This window comes from Primulina tabacum, chromosome 18 (assembly GCF_025594145.1).
Source record: "Primulina tabacum isolate GXHZ01 chromosome 18, ASM2559414v2, whole genome shotgun sequence".
NCBI classification, from domain to species: Eukaryota; Viridiplantae; Streptophyta; class Magnoliopsida; order Lamiales; family Gesneriaceae; genus Primulina; species Primulina tabacum.
In genome coordinates, this window is record NC_134567.1 from 26,426,144 (window position 1) to 26,447,941 (window position 21,798).

Genomic DNA, 21,798 nt, shown 5'->3' on the forward strand with positions numbered 1-21,798 from the left:
CATGTTTTAAATATTTATGCATCATGTTTACGATTTTTACGCAATTATAATAAATTCGGTGCATGCTTGGTTTAAAAGAAAAATTACGTATATGCATTATTTTATTAAGTGATGAATATGATGACACGTTTTGAAGTAAGTGATTTAGTTGTGACTAATACGATGACACGATGACATGATGATATGATTGGAGATATCGTGAGGGAAAAGGCCTCAGAGGGAGCCCGTTTACGGGAGAAGGCCCCAGAGGGAGCCCGACGATCGTATTTCCATTGACATGATATGATGATATGATAGGCCAAGACCCAGTTGACGGGTGAGAGTGTCGCTGGTGTCCCCGCCGCCCAGTACTGTGGTTACACATAGATGGATCCATCGACTGACATGATGACATGATGATACGAAAGTCACAACTAATGAACTGAATTCAATTAAAAAGAAAATGTTTACGTATATGATGACATGAGTTGACATGCTTTAACACGTATATGTTGATACGATGATACATGCTATGATTATTATCATGTTTTGAAAGGATACGACACGTTTACGTATATGATGACATGAGATGACATGCTTTAATACGATATGATTTTACACGACACATTTACGTATATGATAACATGAGATGACATGTTTTGACACTAAATGATGATATGAGATGACATGATTTGACACGACATGATTTTATACGACATGTTTATGTTCATGTTTTAAAGTTCATGAAAGGTATGTTGGCATTATGATTTTACAAAACACGCTTACGTTATGCTTTTAAGTTCATGAAAGATATGTTGAGTATGATATTTTTCACTACTGTGTGCTATGTATATGTACTTGTTATTCCTGGTACAGGCGTGTTGAGTCTTTAGACTCACTAGGCGTGTGTGATGCAGGTGAGCTAAATGGTGAGGAGACTGGAGGTGCCGAACTCTGAGTAGGCAGACTTGGTGGGGTGACACGACCCGAGGACCACATGTTTTCCGCATTACGATTTATGAGATTGAGATGAGATGAACATTTTCTTACGATGATGAATTTAAGATTTTTACTCGTTTATGCTTACGTATGATTTTGAACGAGTTTGCTTATTTTAAATTGCACTATTTTTTATTGTCAAATATTTAAGATCATTTTTAAATTTATTTCGAAAATGCGAACTTTTAGCTTTTATTCTAGAAAAAAAATGTCCAGTAGAATTTTAAAAATGAGGGAGACGTTACATAATTAAATTTTATTTTCCTAGTAAATTTATTTATTTGCTTAAACTGTTGGACTTTTGATGCTTAACGAATAAAAATTAAGCAAATAAATCAATGTGTTTGATTGGAAAAATTCGAAACGAAGCTTAATGAACGAATATTAAGTTCGGTGGTTCTGAATTAAACTCGAAACGTGTTCATCAAATGTTGAAATAACTTAAAACGAGTAGTCGGAACATGTAAGTGATGAACACGAAAAAAAAAGCGGCATGAACAGTAGCAGACGCGCACCTACGCGCGGATCTGCGCGCGCCTGCCGAGAGCTCTCGGCATCTTCCATCGGATACCAAGCCATTGGGATGCAAATGGATATTGAAAAAAAAAATGAGAGTTGATGGAAGTATTGAAAAATACAAAGCCAGGCTTGTGGCCAAAGGCTATAGACAAAGAGAAGGACATGACTTCTTTGACACGTATTCACCAGTTTCAAGAATAACATCCATTCGTGTACTCATTGCTATTGCAGCTTTGCATAACCTTGAGATACATCAAATGGATGTTAAAACGGTATTCTTAAATGGTGAACTTGAAGAAGAAATATATATGGAGCAACCTGAAGGCTTTATATTTAAAGGACAAGAAAGAAAGGTTAGTCGTTTAATTAAGTCGCTATACGGACTTAAACAAGCGCCCAAGCAGTGACACGAAAAATTTGACAAGGTAGTATTGCCAAATGGATTTAAGATTAATGAGTGTGACAAATGTGTTACATTAAAGGAACTCGAGAATCTTATGTGATGGTATGTCTATATGTGGATGATATGCTAATAATGGGGAATAGTCAAGAGTTGATTAAGGGTACAAAGAAAATGTTGACAAAACATTTTGATATGAAAGATATGGGTATTGCTGATGTAATTCTAGGGATTAAAATCTTTAGAACTCCAGAAGCAATAGTACTATTTCAATCTCATTATGTAGAAACAGTGTTAAAGAAGTTTAACGCTTATGACTCTACCCCAGTAAAAACGCCTTTAGACGTGAATGTCCATTTGACGAATAATCGTGGAGAACCAGTTTTCCAACTGGAATACTCCAAAATTATTGGAAGCCTTATGTACATCACTAACTGTACTAGACCTGACATCGCTTGTGCGGTTAATAAGTTAAGTCGGTTTACAAGTAATCCTAGTGATGCACACTAGAAGGCGTTGACAAGGGCGCTTAGATATTTAAAGCACACCTCAGAATATGGACTAAATTACACAAGGTATCCTGCAGTACTTGAAGGATACTGTGATACAAATTGGATTTCTGATATCAATGACTCCAAATCCACCAGCGGCTATGTATTTAGCATTGGTGGAGGAGCAGTCTCTTGGAGGTTATCAAAACAAACTTGCATTGCAAGATCTACTATGAAATTGGAGTTCATAGCACTTGATAAAGCTGCAGAAGAAGCTGAATGGCTTCGCAACTTTCTAGAGGACATTCCATGTTGGACAAGTCCAGTGCCAGCGATCTTGATACATTGCGACAGTCAGTCGGCAATTGCAAGGGCACAAAACAGTATGTACAATGGCAAGTCTCGACACATTCGTCGAAGACATAATACTGTGCGATAGTTGATCTCTGATGGAGTTATATCTGTTGATTATATCAAATCAAAGGATAACTTAGCGGATCCGCTTACAAAAATATTAAATAGAGATCAAATGTACTGTCTGTCAAGAGGAATGAGTTTAAAACCTACCAAATAAAGTTTTCATAGTGGCAACCCAACCTTGTTGATTGGAGATGCCAAGATCTTGGTTCAATGGGACAACTAAATTATGAGAACTTGAGAAATCACTCCTCATTCCTAAGACGATGAGTGAAGTTGTCTACAAAGGTAGTGAGGTTAAGTATTGTACTTTTAATGATTCCGTAGCTTTCAAAAGCAGGGGTAAGTAGGATACTCTTTTTACAAGGAGATCACCTATGTACGTGTGAGGACGAGCCGCCTCGATGAAACACGTATGAAGCCAAGATGTGTTCCATGGCCAAAACGGACACAACCGATAAAACAAAATGGAAATGGAAGGAAGGTTATCATGTGAGTACAGTTGTCTGGTTTTACATGAACCGCCAAGAAGTTCAAGACATCAAGTTCACTTCGTGGCCTAGTAAATCCGATTGTATTCCACTAGGTCAGGTTCAAAGCCAAAAGCTACCTCTCCTGATGTGATAATTTTTCGTATATACTCTCTCTTATGCATCACGAGCATTCATGCATTAATTTCATTCATGTGGGGGATTGTTGGAATTTTGATGCTTAATGAATGAAAATTAAGAAAATAAATCAATGTGTTTGATTGGGAAAATTCGAAACGAAGAACGAAGCTTAATGAACGAATATTAAGTTCGGTGGTTCTGAATTAAACTCGAAACGAGTTCATCAAATGTTGAAAGAACTTAAAACGAATAGTCGGAACATGCAACAGACGAAAACGAAAAAAAAAGTGGCATGAACAGTAGCAGGCGCGCACTTGCGCACGGTTCTGCGTGCGGGTGCGCGCGCCTGCCGAGAGCTGCCAAGCGCTGCTCGGCAGCGCGCGCACAGACGCGTCCCTTCAGATTTTTCTAACTTTTTCTGACATTTTTTCATTTATTTGCCATTGTGTGATGATTGTGATCAGTTACAATGGCCAAGGGACACCCCCTATGAATTAGAGATCATATGTCTTTTCACATGAAAAACATTAAAATGTTGATTTTTGAAAATCAAAAACATTACACATAAATATATCATTTTACATATTGTTTTCTTTCTTCTTCAACAAGAGAGAGTTACTTCATTTCTTTGTGATAGAACTTGAATATTTGAGTACTCATTATTCAAGAGTTGTAGTTGTATCTTCGGAGAAGATTGTCACCAACCTCTAGCACATTGTGAGGGACAAATTTTCTTAAGGAGAAAGTGTTCAACACTTGGCTCTACAAAGTCATTTCTTTTGTTTTCTTCTTACTTTTCCTCTCAAATTTAAATACCACAAACAACATAAACTAGTAAGAATAAACAAAAAGGGGGAGGGGGGTTTGCTAAAAATACATGGCTTATAATAAATGTTTATTTTCATACTAGATTTTATGCTATTTTTGGTTTTCACAGGATGATAAATGACATTTTCTAATGATTTTCATATATATCAACTGTCATTTAATGCGTGCTTGGTATAATATTTAGCGTAATTTTATTGGCAATGTAGTATAACTGTAAACCGAAATTTGCTATTGTAAGAAAATGAGCTATAAACAGTTACAACAAGTTCTCGGTACCTATATATATATCTGTATATTCAATATCATATATATTTCCCGTAGCCTCCACAGGCCAAAAGTAGTCGTCTTCAATCTTTGACGGCATGTAATCAACTCGAGGAAGTCATAGAAATCCTATAATCGATCAGTTATAACACAATGCATACATTTGACAGTCTTGTAATCTGCGCTATCTCGTCCAAGATGGATCAAGAATTAGTTTTTGCAAGAAAGGAGAGAGAGTTTACCGGCAGTTTTTATTTCCCTGATTCATGACTGGATCCCAATTTTCTTGGGATGTAATCTTGTTGAAAAGGGTCGTCGACACAATGAATCGAGCTCAACCTGTGCGAGAAATTCCAACCTGAGATCTGTTCTAGATCATGGCCTACGGTCCTCATACTGTCCTCTTCTTTCAGTTTTAGGAAGAAGGTGGATGACCCGTAATCTTTCGCCAAATTCTTCGTAAACAATAAAAATGCATATAAATGACGGTAAGCGTGTAAGAAAATAACCCACTTGAAAATACAATAAGATAGAATGAGTTATTCAAGAACTGACCATCTTCATTAGATGCATCAACTCATTTAGTGCACTGTTAAAGAGATCCAGGTTGGTTAAATCAGGAGTATTGAGAATTTCTTGGCGACTGCGGTGTGAAATGTTAAACTCCATTGTCGAACCTACATCTAGAACAGTATGAAAAAGCGATCCAAAATTAGCAAGGCAATGACGAGGAAATGAAAAATATGATACCTGGGGTTATATATTTGTCGATGATATGCCTTGCCATGTAGATCCTTCTCACATGATCATTATGTGGGATTTTGTCGAGCTGCTGCACCTCTTCATAGAAATGGACACTTTCCCCAGCCAAACAGCTGCATTGATAGAACGAAACTCAGCCGTATGTCAATAGAAGAAACAATATGTACTTTAACAGAGGACTTCTAAGCACCTATGACCTATCGGCAAATTCCATGAAAGACTGGCGAAATCTTCTGTTCAGAAGAAGTTTATCCAAAGGTTCGTTTGGATCTGCCAGTTGAGCCGGTTCCCTCTGACACAGAACGCCAGATTCAGGTATGATACCCAGGACGTCACCCATTGTCTTGCATTCCTGGCGTTCTTTTCTACTCAAGCTCATAATAGAGACAAGAGGTTGCGACATTGATACATTGAAAAACACCACCACAAGTACACTGGTCCGATGAAAAATTTGTTCAAATAACCATCATAAGAAATGAAAATTCATCGGATAAAATCACAAGCAAAACGAACCTAAGGCAGAAATACAGAGACGAAGATACCATAATAAGCCAGGTTAAGCATACCATAAAGAGCAACAAAAATCTCGAGATAATTTGAAGCCATGGAACATCTTCACGGACCTCAGTCAGAACATAAGAAACCGTCCATGTCCCTTTACAGAAAGAACGGAGAAACTGGCTTCTCCATGGATATATCCACAAAGAGTGGTTGATTATTTCAAGTATAAGAATGCTTAAACAAGATAGAAATTGATGTACCAATGGAACAAGCGGAGACTAAAATTCCTCGCCAGAGGTCCTTGAGTTCATGGAATCTAAACTCTATATGTCGAACTGCTGCTGTAAAACAAACCAAAACTGCAACATAAATTGCATGCAGACTAAGAATTGTGATGATCCATCGAGTTCCCATGTGGCAATGGTTATTAAGAGGCTTTTTAATTTGAATAACTGCATCGCAAAAAATGTAAGATTATGCCAATAATAATGAAGCAAGGCATCAAAGTTAAAATAGTAGATGTAAACATGATCAAAAGAATAACTAGAGATTTAAGGGAAGAATAATATATTAAGCCAATTGACAATACTGTAAATTGACAAAGAAATTAATTTCTGGACAATTACCAACCAAAAGCTATTCAAAAAGTGACCCACAGCAATTTGAGATAAAGAATATCTTAAATTTCTATAAATAAAAGTTGAGTGGCTATCCACATACAAAAATGGAACTAGAGAAACACTCATATGAAGTAATCCTTACATGCTGCAGCCACGATCCAGGGCAAGAGAAGCAAAGGAAGAAATACATGTGATCGAACAGGTGGCAAATGTCTCCTGGAAAATCGCAAGGCTCAAGAGGAATGAGATCAATAAAAGAACGCACAAAATCATGTTGGGTCAGTAAAAATAATTACACTGAGCAGATTTAAAGTCGGGACACTATTTCTTATGAAATAGCATGAAACACTTTATATATGTTGAAAGAGTCTGCCAAAATCCTAGGAGATAAATGCTTTCTTACTTTTCAGAAACATATTCATGTACCTAACAAATATGTTATATAGTTGTAACACCTGTGCAATTCGACAGCTCATCAGCAAGCCAAATCCTAGAGGACCTTCAGCCCAAACTGAGAGAAAAAACAACATTTGGATTTTTATTAAACAATGCAAATACAAATGTGAAATAGAAATCTTGGACTGAAGCGGAATATGCTAATGTAGTCACAACTTTATGTAAAAATTACCAGCCCATACATAGCAAGATATCCACCAATGCCTCCTTCTAAATCTTAAGAAACCGACTACAAGAATAAATGCTTATGGTGACATTTATAAATGTCATCATATTCAATATTTAGTGACATTTAAGTTTTAGTGACACCTCCAACAAATGTCATCTATTCCAATGTCGTCTTAAATTTACTGACATTTTTTAATGTCATTATAAGATGTTAATGACAACTTCATACATGTTACTAATTATTCATATAATGACAATTTTAAATGTCAGGAAAACTCATGTTTAAATACATTTATAGATGCCTTGTTATTATAATAATAATGATAAATTTATATGTCAGTTAAAATCATTTATAATGACAACTAAAAGTGTCGTGTATGTTATTTATAGTGACAATAACGAATGTGGGAATATTTGGGTTGGATAAATATAAGAGGAGGGAAAATTAGATAAAATAAATGTGAGAATAAAAAAATATATTAGATTAGTTATCCTGACATTTTTAATTGATGTCATTTTTTATATGGAGGGAGACAATTATTTTCTCTCCTCCAATATTTATCTAACTCAAATATTCTCACACTTATTTATAGTGAAATTTTTTAGTTTTTTAACGATTTTTTACGATGTGGGAAAAGTAATTGTTTCCCTCCATATAAAAGATGACATCAATTAAAAATGTCATGATAACTAATCTAATATGTTTTTTTATTTTACAAATTATTAATTTTTTACAAGTGTCATTATTAAGTATTTGTAACAACATTTAATTAAAAGTGTCTACAAAAAAGTGTCACAATAGCCATTTATTGTTGTAGTGCGAAGCCCATCTGTAGAGGCCACATCCAATATCAATAAAGTCAGTAAAAAAGTTTGAACTGGAAATTTAAATATGAAACTGTTAAAAACTAACAATGATAGCAGCTGAAGTTGTATACAAATACAGAAGAGGGATCTTTTACCACAAGTGCCAATAAAAGACTGAAACTGGCAAAAACCTGAACGACTACCAAAGGCCACTGCCTTTAGGTCGTGGAATCATGTGAAATAGATAGGGAGCAGCAGCTTTTGCAAGAAGCCTATACAAGAGAAACAACATTTTCATACACAATTAAAAAAAAAAGTACACTAATCACTACCAATGAAGGGCCCCCATCAGCTAAAATCTTGTAAAGTACCCAGACTAACAATTGAATATATGAAAAGTTATATTAATTCCCAAATTAGACAACCATCCCTGAGCAACTAGCTCAAGACTCAAAATGAATTCCACACTCCAAAATGAAGCAAGAACCTCGACATGCATAATTACTTTTATTCCTCAAGTTTTTGGCTCTCCATATTTATTGAACTTGGCCCACAACCTCTACTAATTGCAACAGCTATATCTTAGCTCTGTTAAAGAATATACCCAGAAATAAACAAGAACAGATTTCAAAATCCTTGAATGGATATAACAAGGAAAAGAGTCTTTGGCACATAAAGATCATTTGACACTAATGAAATCAGCAGCAAATCCTCAGAACTACGCAAAGAGCATAAACAAAAACAATATGCCATTCCAACGCAAGAACCCTGAACTATGGCACCACAGATATCAACCCCAGAAAAATCCCACTACAATCAACCAAAGAAAATAACTCCCAATCACCAAAAGGTAACATAAAACAAACACAATGTCACAAAACATGTAAGCCAAAAAGTTCAAAACTTATTTCTGCATAAATTCCTGAAAGATTGGAAAAAATTACAAGAGGATAGAGATAAAGGAGATGGCGATGGCCACATAATCACTGGGGCAGCCGCCTTTTGCAGCACAACTCGCCATCTTCCCCTGTTTTCAGTGGTTGGCTCGAAACCGCTTCAATACCGTGACATGAAATGTTGCAAACATATACTTATTTAACAAGTCAAACTGCACGTGATCCATCTTTGACCAGATGACCTCCCTCTAGCTGGCTTTTTGTAATTGCAAAGTTTAGTTTTGATTTTTTCCCTTAAAATAATAATATTATTAATGTTGAAAAATATATTTAAAATGTGTGTATTGAATATTTGAATGTTGAATATTTGAATGTTGAAAATAAGAGTTGTAAATATTGAAAATTAGTGTGTGATGATGTAGGTAATGATATATTTTATTTTTGGATTATTTGTAAAGATTTCCTATAAATAGATCTCTCATTTGTGAAGAAAATCACAATTGAGTAGAGAGAAAAATATTATAAAGTGTGTAGTTTGGTAAATTTTGAGAGTTTGAGATTTTTACTTTTACCATAAATTTTTACTTTTTCACAACACGTTATCAGCACGAAACTCTAAAAGTTCTACATACTTTTCCAAGCTCCAAACAGAAGAAAAAGGTAACAAAAATAATTATATTTATTTTACTGTTATTTATTTATTGTGTATTTATTTAATATACAATATAATGTTATTATTAGAAATAATAAAAATAAATTTTTCATAAACTTGTTATAAATCCTGGGAGGATGTTAAGACGACATCCCACACTCCCGGTAAGGGATACGACAAGTATAAAAGCCTATAAGGTTTTTAAACAAAATAAATTATGACACTCATTATAATATTATGATATGATATACATAATTATTTAAACATGTCTAATATTATATATATCATATTATTACCATAAAATTATACAAATACATACCTTTATTTTTTTGTACCCCAACGGTCATAAATGGTAAAAAACGGCTAGTTTTTGCCCTATAAATATGATCTCACAAACACATTCCATCACTCCAACTTTCTCTTCTTCTCTAAAAGTTATTCATCATCAAATTTTTCGAAGAAAAAAGAAGATGGCTTTCTCAAGGATATTTTTAATTATTTTGGTTGTCATACTCACGAGTCTTGTATTTATCGGAGAATATCCTCCTCGTGCGTTTTCTTTATTTTTACAAATACTTGTACTTGTTGTTTATCAGTTACTTTGTATTGCAATAATTATTAACTAATAAAATGCATCGTAATTTTTTTTAGTACCACCATGTCAAATTTAACAAAGCTCGAATTTGTTGCGCTCGACATCACGGGAAAGAATTATATGCCATGGACTCTAGATGTAGAAATGCATCTTGAGTCATTGGGTCTAAGCGAGACCATTAAAGAAAATGGCATATGCACGTCACAAGAAAAGGCAAGAGCCATGATATTTTTGCGTCGACATCTCGACGATGGATTGAAATGTGAATATCTGACTGAAAAAAATCTCATGGCTTCGTGGAAGGGATTAAAAGAAATATTCGAACATATAAGAGAAGTTATACTTCCGACCGCCCGGGATGAATGGAATACATTGAGATTCCAAGACTTTAAAAAAGTCAGTGATTACAATTCGGCGATGTATAGAATAATCTCGCAATTAAAATTTTGTGGACATGAGGTCACAGAATCTGAGATGCTTGAAAAAATATTTTCCACGTTTCATGCATCAAATATTACTCTACAGCAACAATATAGAGTACGTGGATTCGCGAGATATTCTGAACTCATCGCCTGTCTTCTTGTGGCGGAAAAAAACAACGAGCTATTAATGAGAAATCATCAGTCCCGACCCACTGGATCAACAGCATTTCCAGAAGTAAATGCTGTAAGTAAAAATGAATTTAAACCTGGAAACCAAAATCAAATTCAAAGACAAGGTTTTGGTCGAGGTCGAGGTCGTGGACGTGGACGTGGACGTGGACGTGGAATTGGCCGTGGTCGTGGTCAAGGCCGTGGTTTTGAAAATAATCGAGATAGTTATTTTTATAACTCATCTCAAAAGAACGTCCCAAACCATCCACAGAAAAGGCATCATGAGAATACAAGTGTTAATGAGAAGCACTCAAAAAGATATGAAAGTTCTTGTTACAGATGTGGTACTCCAGGACATTGGTCCAAAGTTTGTCGAGCCTCTGAGCACCTTTGTAAACTTTATAAAGAATCATTAAAGGGGAAAGAAAAGGAGACCAACTTCACTGAACGCATTGACCGTTTGAGTGATTCAACTCATTTTGATGCTGGTGATTTTATGAATGATTTATCTGGAAATGATCAATATGTTGGTGGGATAGAAATGAACAATATTGATGCTGCAGATTTTCTCAACGATTTCTCTGAAAATGAACAATATAATGGTAGAATATAAATGTACAATAATCTATTTTTCATGTATTCATAGAATAATGTTTTATTGTATAATTATGATTTGTGTTATATTTAAATATATATTGCAAGTAATTTATTTCATTGCATATTTTTTTGAAGTTCAAATATGGAAAATGCTATGAGCAAAGCTGAAGTTTGCATACCCGATAGTGGTATAACGCACACTATCCTCCGAGATAAAAGATATTTCTTGGAACTAAAACCAACAAAAACAACGGTGAATACAATATCAGGTCCTGTAGACTTGATTAAAGGATGTGGTAAAGCACAATTTTTGTTACCTAATGGTACAAAATTTTTTATCAATGATGCTTTATATTCACCACAATCGAAAAGAAATTTGTTGAGTTTTGATGATATATATTCCCATGGGTATGATACTCAAACAATGAATGAAGGGAATGAGAAATATATGTGTCTTATCACATATAAATCAGGAAAGAAATATGTGATTGAAAAACTACCAATGCTCCCTACTGGATTGCATTATACACATATAAGTCCCATTGAATCAAACATGGTAGTTGATAATTCTTCGATATTAACCAATTGGCATGATCGATTGGGACATCCTGGTTCAACAATGATGCGAAGAATTATAGAAAATACACATGGTCATCCACTGAAAGACCAGAAGATCTTTCAGAATAATAAATTTCAATGTAAATCATGTTCTCTTGGAAAACTTATTATAAGACCATCACCAGTCAAAATCCAAACTGAATCACCAATGTTTCTTGAACGTATTCAGGGTGATATTTGTGGAACAATCCATCCACCATGTGGACCATTCAGATACTTTATGGTATTGATTGATGCCTCCAGCAGATGGTCACATGTATGTTTATTATTAACTCGAAATGTTGCATTTGCAAGATTACTTGCTCAAATAATAAAATTGAGGAATCAATTTCCCGATTATACAATCAAGAAAATTAGACTTGATAATGCTGGTGAATTTACTTCCCAAACTTTCAATGATTATTGTATGTCTATGAGAATCATTGTTGAGCATCATGTTGCTCATGTACATACACAGAATGGATTGGCTGAATCATTGATTAAACGTCTGCAAATGATTGCTAGACCAATGATTATGAAAACAAAGCTCCCTATTTCTATATGGGGACATGCAATTTTACACGCTGCTTCATTAATTCGCATCAGACCAAGTGCATATCATAAATACTCCCCATTGCAGCTTGCATTTGGTAAAGAACTAGACATTTCTCATCTGAGAATTTTTGGATGTATGGTGTATGTGCCTATTGCACCACCGCAACGAAAGAAAATGGGACCTCAAAGAAAGGTTGGAATTTATATCGGTTATGATAGTCCATCAATCATTCGATATCTTGAACCTCAGACAGGCGACGTGTTCACAGCACGTTTTGCTGATTGTCATTTTAATGAGAAAATCTTCCCAATGTTAGGGGGAGAACAGAAACATACCGAAAAGGAAATTACATGGTATGTATCATCATTGTTACATCTGGATCCAAGAACAAAACAATGTGAAAAAGATGTACAACAAATTGTACACTTGCAAAGAATAGCAAATCAAATACCAGATGCATTTGCAGACACAAAAGGGGTAACTAAATCATATATACATGCTGCAAATGCCCCTGCTCGAATTGAAATTCCAAAGAAACAAATGGAAGATACTCATGATGTCATTAAACGCCTGAAGCATGGAAGGCCAGTCGGTTCCAAGGATAAAAATCCTCGAAAAAGAAAATTCATAGAGAAACACGATGATCACAAAATAAAGAATGACGTTTCTGAAGAAACACATGAGGATCACAAAATAGAGAATGGTGTTCCTGAAGAAACACATGATGATGAAAATGTTCTGTCAGAACCACAAACTGACGAGAATCATGAAATATCTATCAATTATATTAATACTGGAAAAATATGGAACCGAAAAGATATAGATGAAATTGATGATATATTTTCTTATAATGTGGCAATCGACATCATAAATGATAACGAAGATCATGAACCAAAATCTTTTGGTGAATGTAAAAATCGGCAGGATTGGATAAAATGGAAAGATGCCATCCAGGTTGAATTAAATTCGCTAAATAAACGTAATGTTTTTGGACCTATAGTCCTTACACCTGAAGGTGTAAAACCTGTTGGATACAAATGGGTTTTTATTCGAAAGCGAAATGAGAAAAATGAAATAGTAAGATATAAAGCTCGACTTGTTGCACAAGGTTTTTCTCAAAGGCCTGGAATTGATTATGAAGAAACGTATTCTCCTGTGATGGATGCAATTACGTTTCGGTATTTGATTAGCTTGGCGGTATCTGAAAATTTAGAAATGCGTCTTATGGATGTTGTTACAGCTTACTTATATGGATCACTTGATAGTAATATATATATGAAAATCCCTGAAGGATTTAAGATGCCTGAAGCACAAAGTTCAAAACCCAGGGAATGTTATTCTGTGAAATTACAAAGATCATTATATGGGTTAAAGCAATCAGGTCGAATGTGGTATAATCGACTAAGTGATCACTTGATGAAAAAGGGATATGTAAATAATTCAATATGCCCTTGTGTTTTCATTAAGAAAACAACATCCGGATGCGTAATTATTGCTGTATATGTTGATGATTTAAACATCATTGGAACGAATAAGGAAATTCAAGAAGTTGTGTCATACTTGAAGGAAGAATTTGAAATGAAGGATCTTGGAAAAACCAAGTATTGTCTGGGTTTACAAATTGAACAAAAAGAATGTGGAATGTTTGTTCACCAGACAAATTATACAGAAAAGATCCTTAAACGTTTTAATATGGATAAAGCAAATCCTTTAAGTACTCCAATGGTTGTTAGATCATTAAACATAGAAAAGGATCCATTCCGTCCATGTGAAGATGATGAAGATATTCTTGGTCCAGAAGTACCATATCTAAGTGCCATCGGTGCCCTTAGGTACCTTACAAATTGTACAAGGCCTGATATATCTTTTGCCGTGAATCTGTTGGCAAGATTTAGCACATATCCAACAAAGAGACACTGGAACGGAATTAAACATATATTCCGTTATCTACGAGGAACGACAGACTTGGGACTTTTGTATTCAAAAGATGCTAATCCAAGTATAATTGGTTATGCTGATGCTGGATACTTATCTGATCCACACAAGGCACGTTCCCAAACTGGATATGTATTTACTCGTGGAGGCACTGCAATATCTTGGCGTTCTCAGAAACAAACGCTCGTAACAACTTCATCAAATCATGCCGAGATTATTGCACTACATGAAGCAAGTCGTGAATGTGTGTGGTTAAAATCAATGACCCAACATATCCAAATTTCATGCGGATTATCATCTGATGAGAAGCCTGTGATACTATATGAAGATAATGCTGCATGTGTTGCTCAAATGAAAGAAGGATACATAAAAAGCGACAGAACTAAACATATTCCTCCTAAAGTTCTTCGCATTCACCAAGGAGCTTGAGAAGAATAGATGTATTGATGTTCGTCACATTCAATCAAGTGAAAACTCATCAGATCTCTTCACAAAGGCACTTCCTACGTCAATATTCAGAAAGCACATATATAATATTGAGATGCGCAATCTACGAAATTTGTGAAGAATTGTTCATGTCAACATCAGGGAGAGTTTACGTGACTGCACTCTTTTTCCCTTACTATGGTTTTTATCCCAATGGGTTTTTCCAAGTAAGGTTTTTAACGAGGCAGTATAAAAACACGTAATGAAGACAATCATTATGATCATCATCACAAGGGGGAGTGTTGAAAAATATATTTAAAATGTGTGTATTGAATATTTGAATGTTGAATATTTGAATGTTGAAAATAAGAGTTGTAAATATTGAAAATTAGTGTGTAATGATGTAGGTAATGATGTATTTTATTTTTGGATTATTTGTAAAGATTTCCAATAAATAGATCTCTCATTTGTGAAGAAAATCACAATCGAGTAGAGAGAAAAATATTATAAAGTGTGTAGTTTGGTAAATTTTGAGAGTTTGAGATTTTTACTTTTACCATAAATTTTTACTTTTTCACAACAATTAAGAATGTTTTTCCACGAATATCAAATCTCCTTGCCGTTATCTTTCGGTTTATATTTTGTACCTAATAATCGTGTCATACATAATTATTATACAATTTTTGTAATAACCTAAAACTAGAAAACAAAATAAAAATCCATATTTTGCCCAATGACTTTTGTTTTTATAGAAATTTGATATATTTAATTCTCTTTAAACATTGAAAGAAAGTAAGAAAATATAAAAATATATATATACGCATTTGTTTTGAAGAATGAAAATAAAATTTGATAATTTTTGAAGTGAATGAAAATGTCAAATTTGAATGTGAGACATCTAACACATTCTTTTATATCCAAAAATGAACAACTGGAATGTGAAGCATACAAGATATTAGCGGATGACTCAAAAGCACAGTCCAATATATAATAGTCGGTTGTAGCTTTTTGTATTTATTTATGAGGATAATATTATAATAAAATATAATATTTAAGAATAAAATGGGTCATTTTAGGCAAACCATATGTGATGACCAAGATCAAATATAGGGATATAGTAAAAAGGTGACGAAGGAAGATTGCCATCTTCAAATGATTTCCTTTAAAATAATATGTTATTTTTCTTTTAAAAAGGTTCAAATTTGCAATGAAATCGATAGTGATAGTGAATTTCTTTGCAAATTCTAATGATAACCAAGAACCAAAGATTTTGAACACAACAGCAACGGTATCATTTCTGCGAAATAGATGTAGCTGAAATACATTGTATAATTTGTCGTCATATATATTATTATAAATAGAGACGCCTGAGTTCTCCGTGGGCTTCTGCGCAGATCTATGCTAAACCATCGACTGATCAGTGGCGTGGAGGTCCGCAACATTGCTCGCAAACTGGAGGCATTTTATTTATGTTGCAATAACATGAATAAAAGCAATGAGATGTGCATGTTGTAAATCAACATATGACTAATGTTAGAAGCCAATTTTGATATGTCAGTGGTAAATGAAAGTATTTTGTTTAACATGTTGTCTCGGATGTTGTAACACTTTGTGACAACATGCAATAGAATAATATGGAACACAAAAAATTGAAATAACACATAGATATTTATGCAACCCTCATGATAAAATAATCATTAGAAAAAAAATTGAGTTTACAAAATCAATACTAGTGAAAGAACGAAAAACTATTTTCCTTAACAAGTCGATGAAGTAAATTGGGCCTTAAAATCTCGATAACAAAAATAACCAAACACACAATGATGCAAATTTTTGTAGCCGAAATTCGGAGCAGCAAAACAGTTCTCCAATCAACAGTTTGTAAGGGTGTTGTCTTCAAATGTCTCTAATACATCACGACAACACAGTAAAACAACGATACTTCGTCTTTGCGAGTTCTTCAGAAAATTATCTCGTACCTCACTTGTTTCGCTTCTCTAACCCTTTCGACCATTGTGTAGTAGTTATTCTTCGATATATATATAGACTTGTGTTGATCTTGATAGGCTTGAATAGATTCCAACAAAATAAAGAAAATAACATTGCATTAGGAAACAAATTCTTCCCAATAATAAAGATCAAATCATCTAGAGTTTAAATTCAATATTCTAGAAAGACAAAATTCTTATAAAAAAGAAAATAATTTATGAGATAAATTTGTATGTTGCAAGACAAGAAACGTTTCTTTTAAGTAGGAAATGAAATAAGTAAATTTTCAATCAAACAAACATATTTTTTTTTCAGCCATGAAGGCTAAAAATACCAGAATTTAGACTTAATGTAAAAGAAGACTTCATTGCTTCTGAATCTCAACAACAGAAGGATTCAAGAAAGTGACACTTTTATCAAATGTTTGTGCCAGAAATTTGCAATAAACTGACCTATATTATATACAAATTTTGACTTGACCCAACCAATTCAAGAAATTGATTTTACTTTTGATTTATTGAATCTCTCAAGAATATTGATTTTTGTATGCAGGCTATGACTTGACTCAAATCAATTCCAGAAACTAATTTAGTGAATCTCTCAACAATGATATATTTTTTTTGTTGCCATTCAATTATGCAAGATTTCATGAACTTTCCCCAACCAATTTTATTTCCTCAAAGATTGCTAGAATGTATCATAATATATAAAATTTGTCAAAGAAATATTATTGCCTTAAAGATTCCTAGAATTTACAACAACAAAATATAATTTACCTTAAATATTCCTCAGGGGAGCAACCAATCATCACATGTTTAATAATTCTGAAAACATTGGGCATAGCCATTTTTTGGGTGGTTTTCACCGTAAAAAGGACAATGTCATGAAAAGGACTCGTGCATTATTAATAGTAGTAGATATATAATTTTAAAAAACTACCAACTTAAATAAATCTAATTAATTTTTTTTTAAAAAAAAATTTTGTGGCATTTTTAATATAAATATTTTATTGTGACGAATATGTTCAATTGGATTTAGAAAGTAATATAAATATGTTAAATGAATAATGTTTACATGTTTGATTACCATAAAGAAAAATAATGGTTTTCTTGGAGGTGCAAATTTTTTGTTATTTGCACATTTGTAAATAACATTTATATGTTAAATAGAGTGTGAATAACACAAAATGAATTTATTTCTTTTTACTCATTATAAGAGATTTTTACATGGTATTGGTCTGAATGAATATAGTAAAAAAAATTTGGAGATAAAGTAATTTATTAGAAAAATTGTATTTTTTATGTCAAACTTATAATACTATACATTGTATTGTGAAATATTTTGATATTTGTTCCTGTCTTGATATTAATTTATTTATAATAAGCAGATCAGACAATTCGATTATTTTAACAATAATTGATTTTTTTTTTTAAAAGATTAAACTTAAAAAATGGAACTATGTGTTGGTGCTTGCACTAAGATCAACCATAATAACAAATTTCTTTGAAAATCCTGCGATAACCAAATATTTCCAACGAAATAATCAACGCTGTCACAATTTTTTTCCAGAAAATGGATGTAGCTAAATAACATAATATACTTCATTAATTAACATAATTTTCAAAATACTGGCGTATAGGTTCCCCGGCTGCTGCCAGGATCCATGCTAATCCATCAGCAGATACGGATTAGTCGAGTGGAGGTCTGCAGCATTGCTCGCAAACTGGAGGCATTTTCTGTATGTTGCAGTAACAGCAAGAAGAAGAGCAGTGACTTGTGCATGCTGTCAAGACCGACAAAATTACTTGTGTTAGACGCCGATTTCGACATATTTTGTTCGGAAATGAAATGAGCAAATTGTTAATAAACCAACATCATATTTTCTAATCTAGAAAGGGTCAAGGTAAACAGAGAAATAAACCATAATGAGTCATATTCGAGGCATAAACAGAATTGATCGAGACGGATAAAAATGGAAGAGACAGAGAACTTCTAAACACTGCACTCGGAGAACAAATCTTGTGTAGCACATGTAATCGGATAAATGAATGATGCAATAAGTAGTTTACGTAGTAGCCACAATGTATGCTACAGGGATGTTTTTTTCTCTGGATAAAGTAGAGATTAAAACCATGTTTCATTCAGATAAAACTCCTTTGAAATCGGGGAGGAGGTGATGTTAATTCTGCAATGTATAAGGTGTCGAGAGTTTACGGTAAACGGGGATTATAACTTCCGAGGATCCAAGGGTCTTAGGATCGACGATAAGAGGTAAGCGCCCATTTAGACCAGCATCAACCTTGATCTCGGTCATGAAGGCAGAAAATAGCAGTATTGAGACTAATGCAGAAGAAGAATTCATTGCTCCAAACCTCAACAACTCGGAGGATTCAAGAAAATGACACTGTTATCAAATGTTTGTCCCAAAAGTTTATGCTAAACTAACCTATATACACATTATGATTTTACTTGAGACGTTCCAGAAATTGTTTTAATTTACTCCTAATTTGGTAAATCTTTCAAGATTGATTTTGTTACCATTCAAGTAATGGAAGAATCAATGTGCCAGCTCATAATCTCCAGTCAAAACAACTATGCCAAATTATAAACTTTCCCAAGAGGTATGATTTCCGTAAAGATTGCTAGAATTTATAATCATAAGATATAATTTATCTTTCCCAAGAAATATTATTTCCATAAAGATTGGTAGCATTTGCAAACAAAATATAATTTGTATGGAAAAAACATAAACGATAAGGTTTATATAGTTTACTTACATACTATGTTTAAAAGGAGTTAACCAGATTCGTCGACTAATCCTCTCTGATATCGGGAGATGATACCCCCGACTAAGTTGTTGAGAGCATGAGAAGCCATTGGCACCGTGTCACTCGAGGTTAAAATTGTTGCATAACCATACACAAGCCCAACAAATGTTGCCCTGAGAAAGATTACGTTATTAAACATGGGAATACTACATATAGGTACGGGATAGAGATAACCAGGATAAGATGTACCAGATTGCAAAGGAGTGATTTCGACCACCTCCCAAGTGCAATATGCCGAATAAGGCAGCAACTGCAAGTATACTCGTCAAGTTTATTCCGAAAAGTGGCAATAGCGCACCACGGAAAAGTAGTTCCTGCTTAATCCACATCAAGAAAACATCGACTTTTAACAGGGTTTCTATGCTAACATGACGTCGAAAAATGCTTATCATGATATGGGAAACAAAGATTTACTTCACTTATTCCAGGGAGAAATGCAACAACCAAGTAATCCAGAGGTTTCAAGGATGTAAGAACCTAATATTAAATAGTATTAAAGACAATTTACAAAAGTTCATCACACATCCAAGACCACCAAGAATTGAAGATGAATGGATATACCAGCTGATTAGCTGTTTCACTAGACTTTGCAAAAATCTGGCCATATCTTCAATAGCAAGAACCGAGTTGATGACACAAGTAGAATGGATCCCACAACCAACTCAATATGCCATAATTCAAAACCAACTGTCCATAGAAGAAAACTTCAAGATAATATCCCAAATGGGAAAAAATTTTATTTATGTGTGATCGGTGATGCCAAAAATTTCACAACATACTGTTTATATCTTACTCATTTGAACTAATCCTACGAGTCAATAGATAAAAACTTGAAATCCTACATGTTATGTTCGCTGAACAGTCATTGAGAGGCCATCCTTCTCCTGATGCAAAATGAGAAATCTACAAAACCACGTTCCACAACATAAAACTTGAGTTTTTGGCAAAGTTTTCATATCATACAAGTATGATAATTCAAGCCATGCCTAACGTTTGATGGTAGATTAGGAAACATACCCGTCGAATTAAAACACCTAGAGCACCTACTAAACCACAAGTGACGGTGCATGATCGAAGCACATCATTTATAGATGGGACGATAACTGAAGTCTCAATCTTCGTTGTATTTGAGGAGAATATCTTATCCTCATCTTGAATATAAGCAGTCCCTGAGGATGGACTGTCTAGGCCAATGTTTGGTTTGGTATTTGCTCAATCGGAAACAAATTCTTGTCCTTTTCTTGAGTTTTTCTTTTCTTGAATACTTCTTGATCTGATTCTGGTAGCCAAATCACTTATATTACTTCCACTTCTCCTTGTACAAAGTGTTCGCATGAGTAAATTTAGAAGGTGCACTCGAGAATTTACTTTGAAAAGATAAATTAACATTTGTTGAAAAATCATAAATTAAAATTTAATGTTTTTTTCAACTTTCGACTGTCCCTGAGTAAACTAGTAAGTAGTAGCAAGTTAAGAAAGGAAAGTACACAAGGGTAAGGGAAACTAGGAAACTCACAGAGTATATCCTGGTGGAGATTTTAAGCAAAGTGCCATTGTTGCAGCTAAGCCCTCGATCTATAACTGATTCAAGAAATGGGTAATTTTAAAAGGTAAAATTTTCAACATTTCCTGTATTCAGCTTCAACAATTCAACTATTTTCTTGGGCTAAGGAATTCAGAGCCAGAATTACTCAAGAACCGGAAGGCTGTATGAAGATGCAGAGTGCATGATTTGGCCCTGGGTCAGCAGTTTGTGCTAAGCAAATCCATCAGTTAATATCTGAATGCAGGAAACAATCTTTTTCAGTCGATAGTTGTGCTTGAGCAAAATTTGAAGGGTCAAATCCAAAAAAAAAAAGGTGAAGTAAACAATAAACTTTTAGGAAAAAAGAAACGAAAAGCCTTTGAGAAAAGCTCAGAGAGCAACGCTAGACCGGAAAACTATGGAGAAGGAACCTGAACGCCGGTTTTACTGTTGAGTGAAGTTACAAAGCTTTGCTTCCTCGTAAACAATATTTTTGTAGATTGTATATTGAAAATATGACTCGTATTTGATTTTATTTTAAAATTAGATTCTTTTTGGTTCAATAAGAATTTTTTTAGAATCGTGTAACTTTCTAAAATTTGATCGAATGATTTATTCGAGAAAAAAGATAGAAATAATAACAAGAAATATATGATTATTACGTTATCTGATGTCGTTGAGATATAAAAATCCCTCTCAATTTTTCTTTCTCTTTCTCAGTTCGAGTATTTCATACGTGGTTTGTCTAGTATAGTTTACTTGATCAACGTGATTTACAGATTGCTGC

General features: G+C 33.9%; 1 protein-coding gene and 1 pseudogene across 1 annotated transcript; both read right to left on the reverse strand.

The window, feature by feature from the left end:
- Window positions 1–4,450: 4,450 nt before the first annotated feature.
- LOC142533632 (regulator of G-protein signaling 1-like) lies at window positions 4,451–8,895 on the reverse strand. Its single transcript, XM_075640461.1, is given in 12 exon segments — window positions 4,451–4,963; window positions 5,064–5,185; window positions 5,259–5,383; window positions 5,468–5,709; window positions 5,837–5,925; window positions 6,032–6,223; window positions 6,534–6,607; window positions 6,818–6,902; window positions 7,020–7,085; window positions 7,980–8,024; window positions 8,027–8,094; window positions 8,767–8,895. Coding segments are annotated over 12 exon segments (1,389 nt in total). The 5' UTR covers window positions 8,844–8,895; the 3' UTR covers window positions 4,451–4,759.
- Window positions 8,896–18,141: 9,246 nt separating this feature from the next.
- On the reverse strand, window positions 18,142–20,821 carry LOC142532429 (uncharacterized; annotated as a pseudogene).
- Window positions 20,822–21,798: the final 977 nt, after the last annotated feature.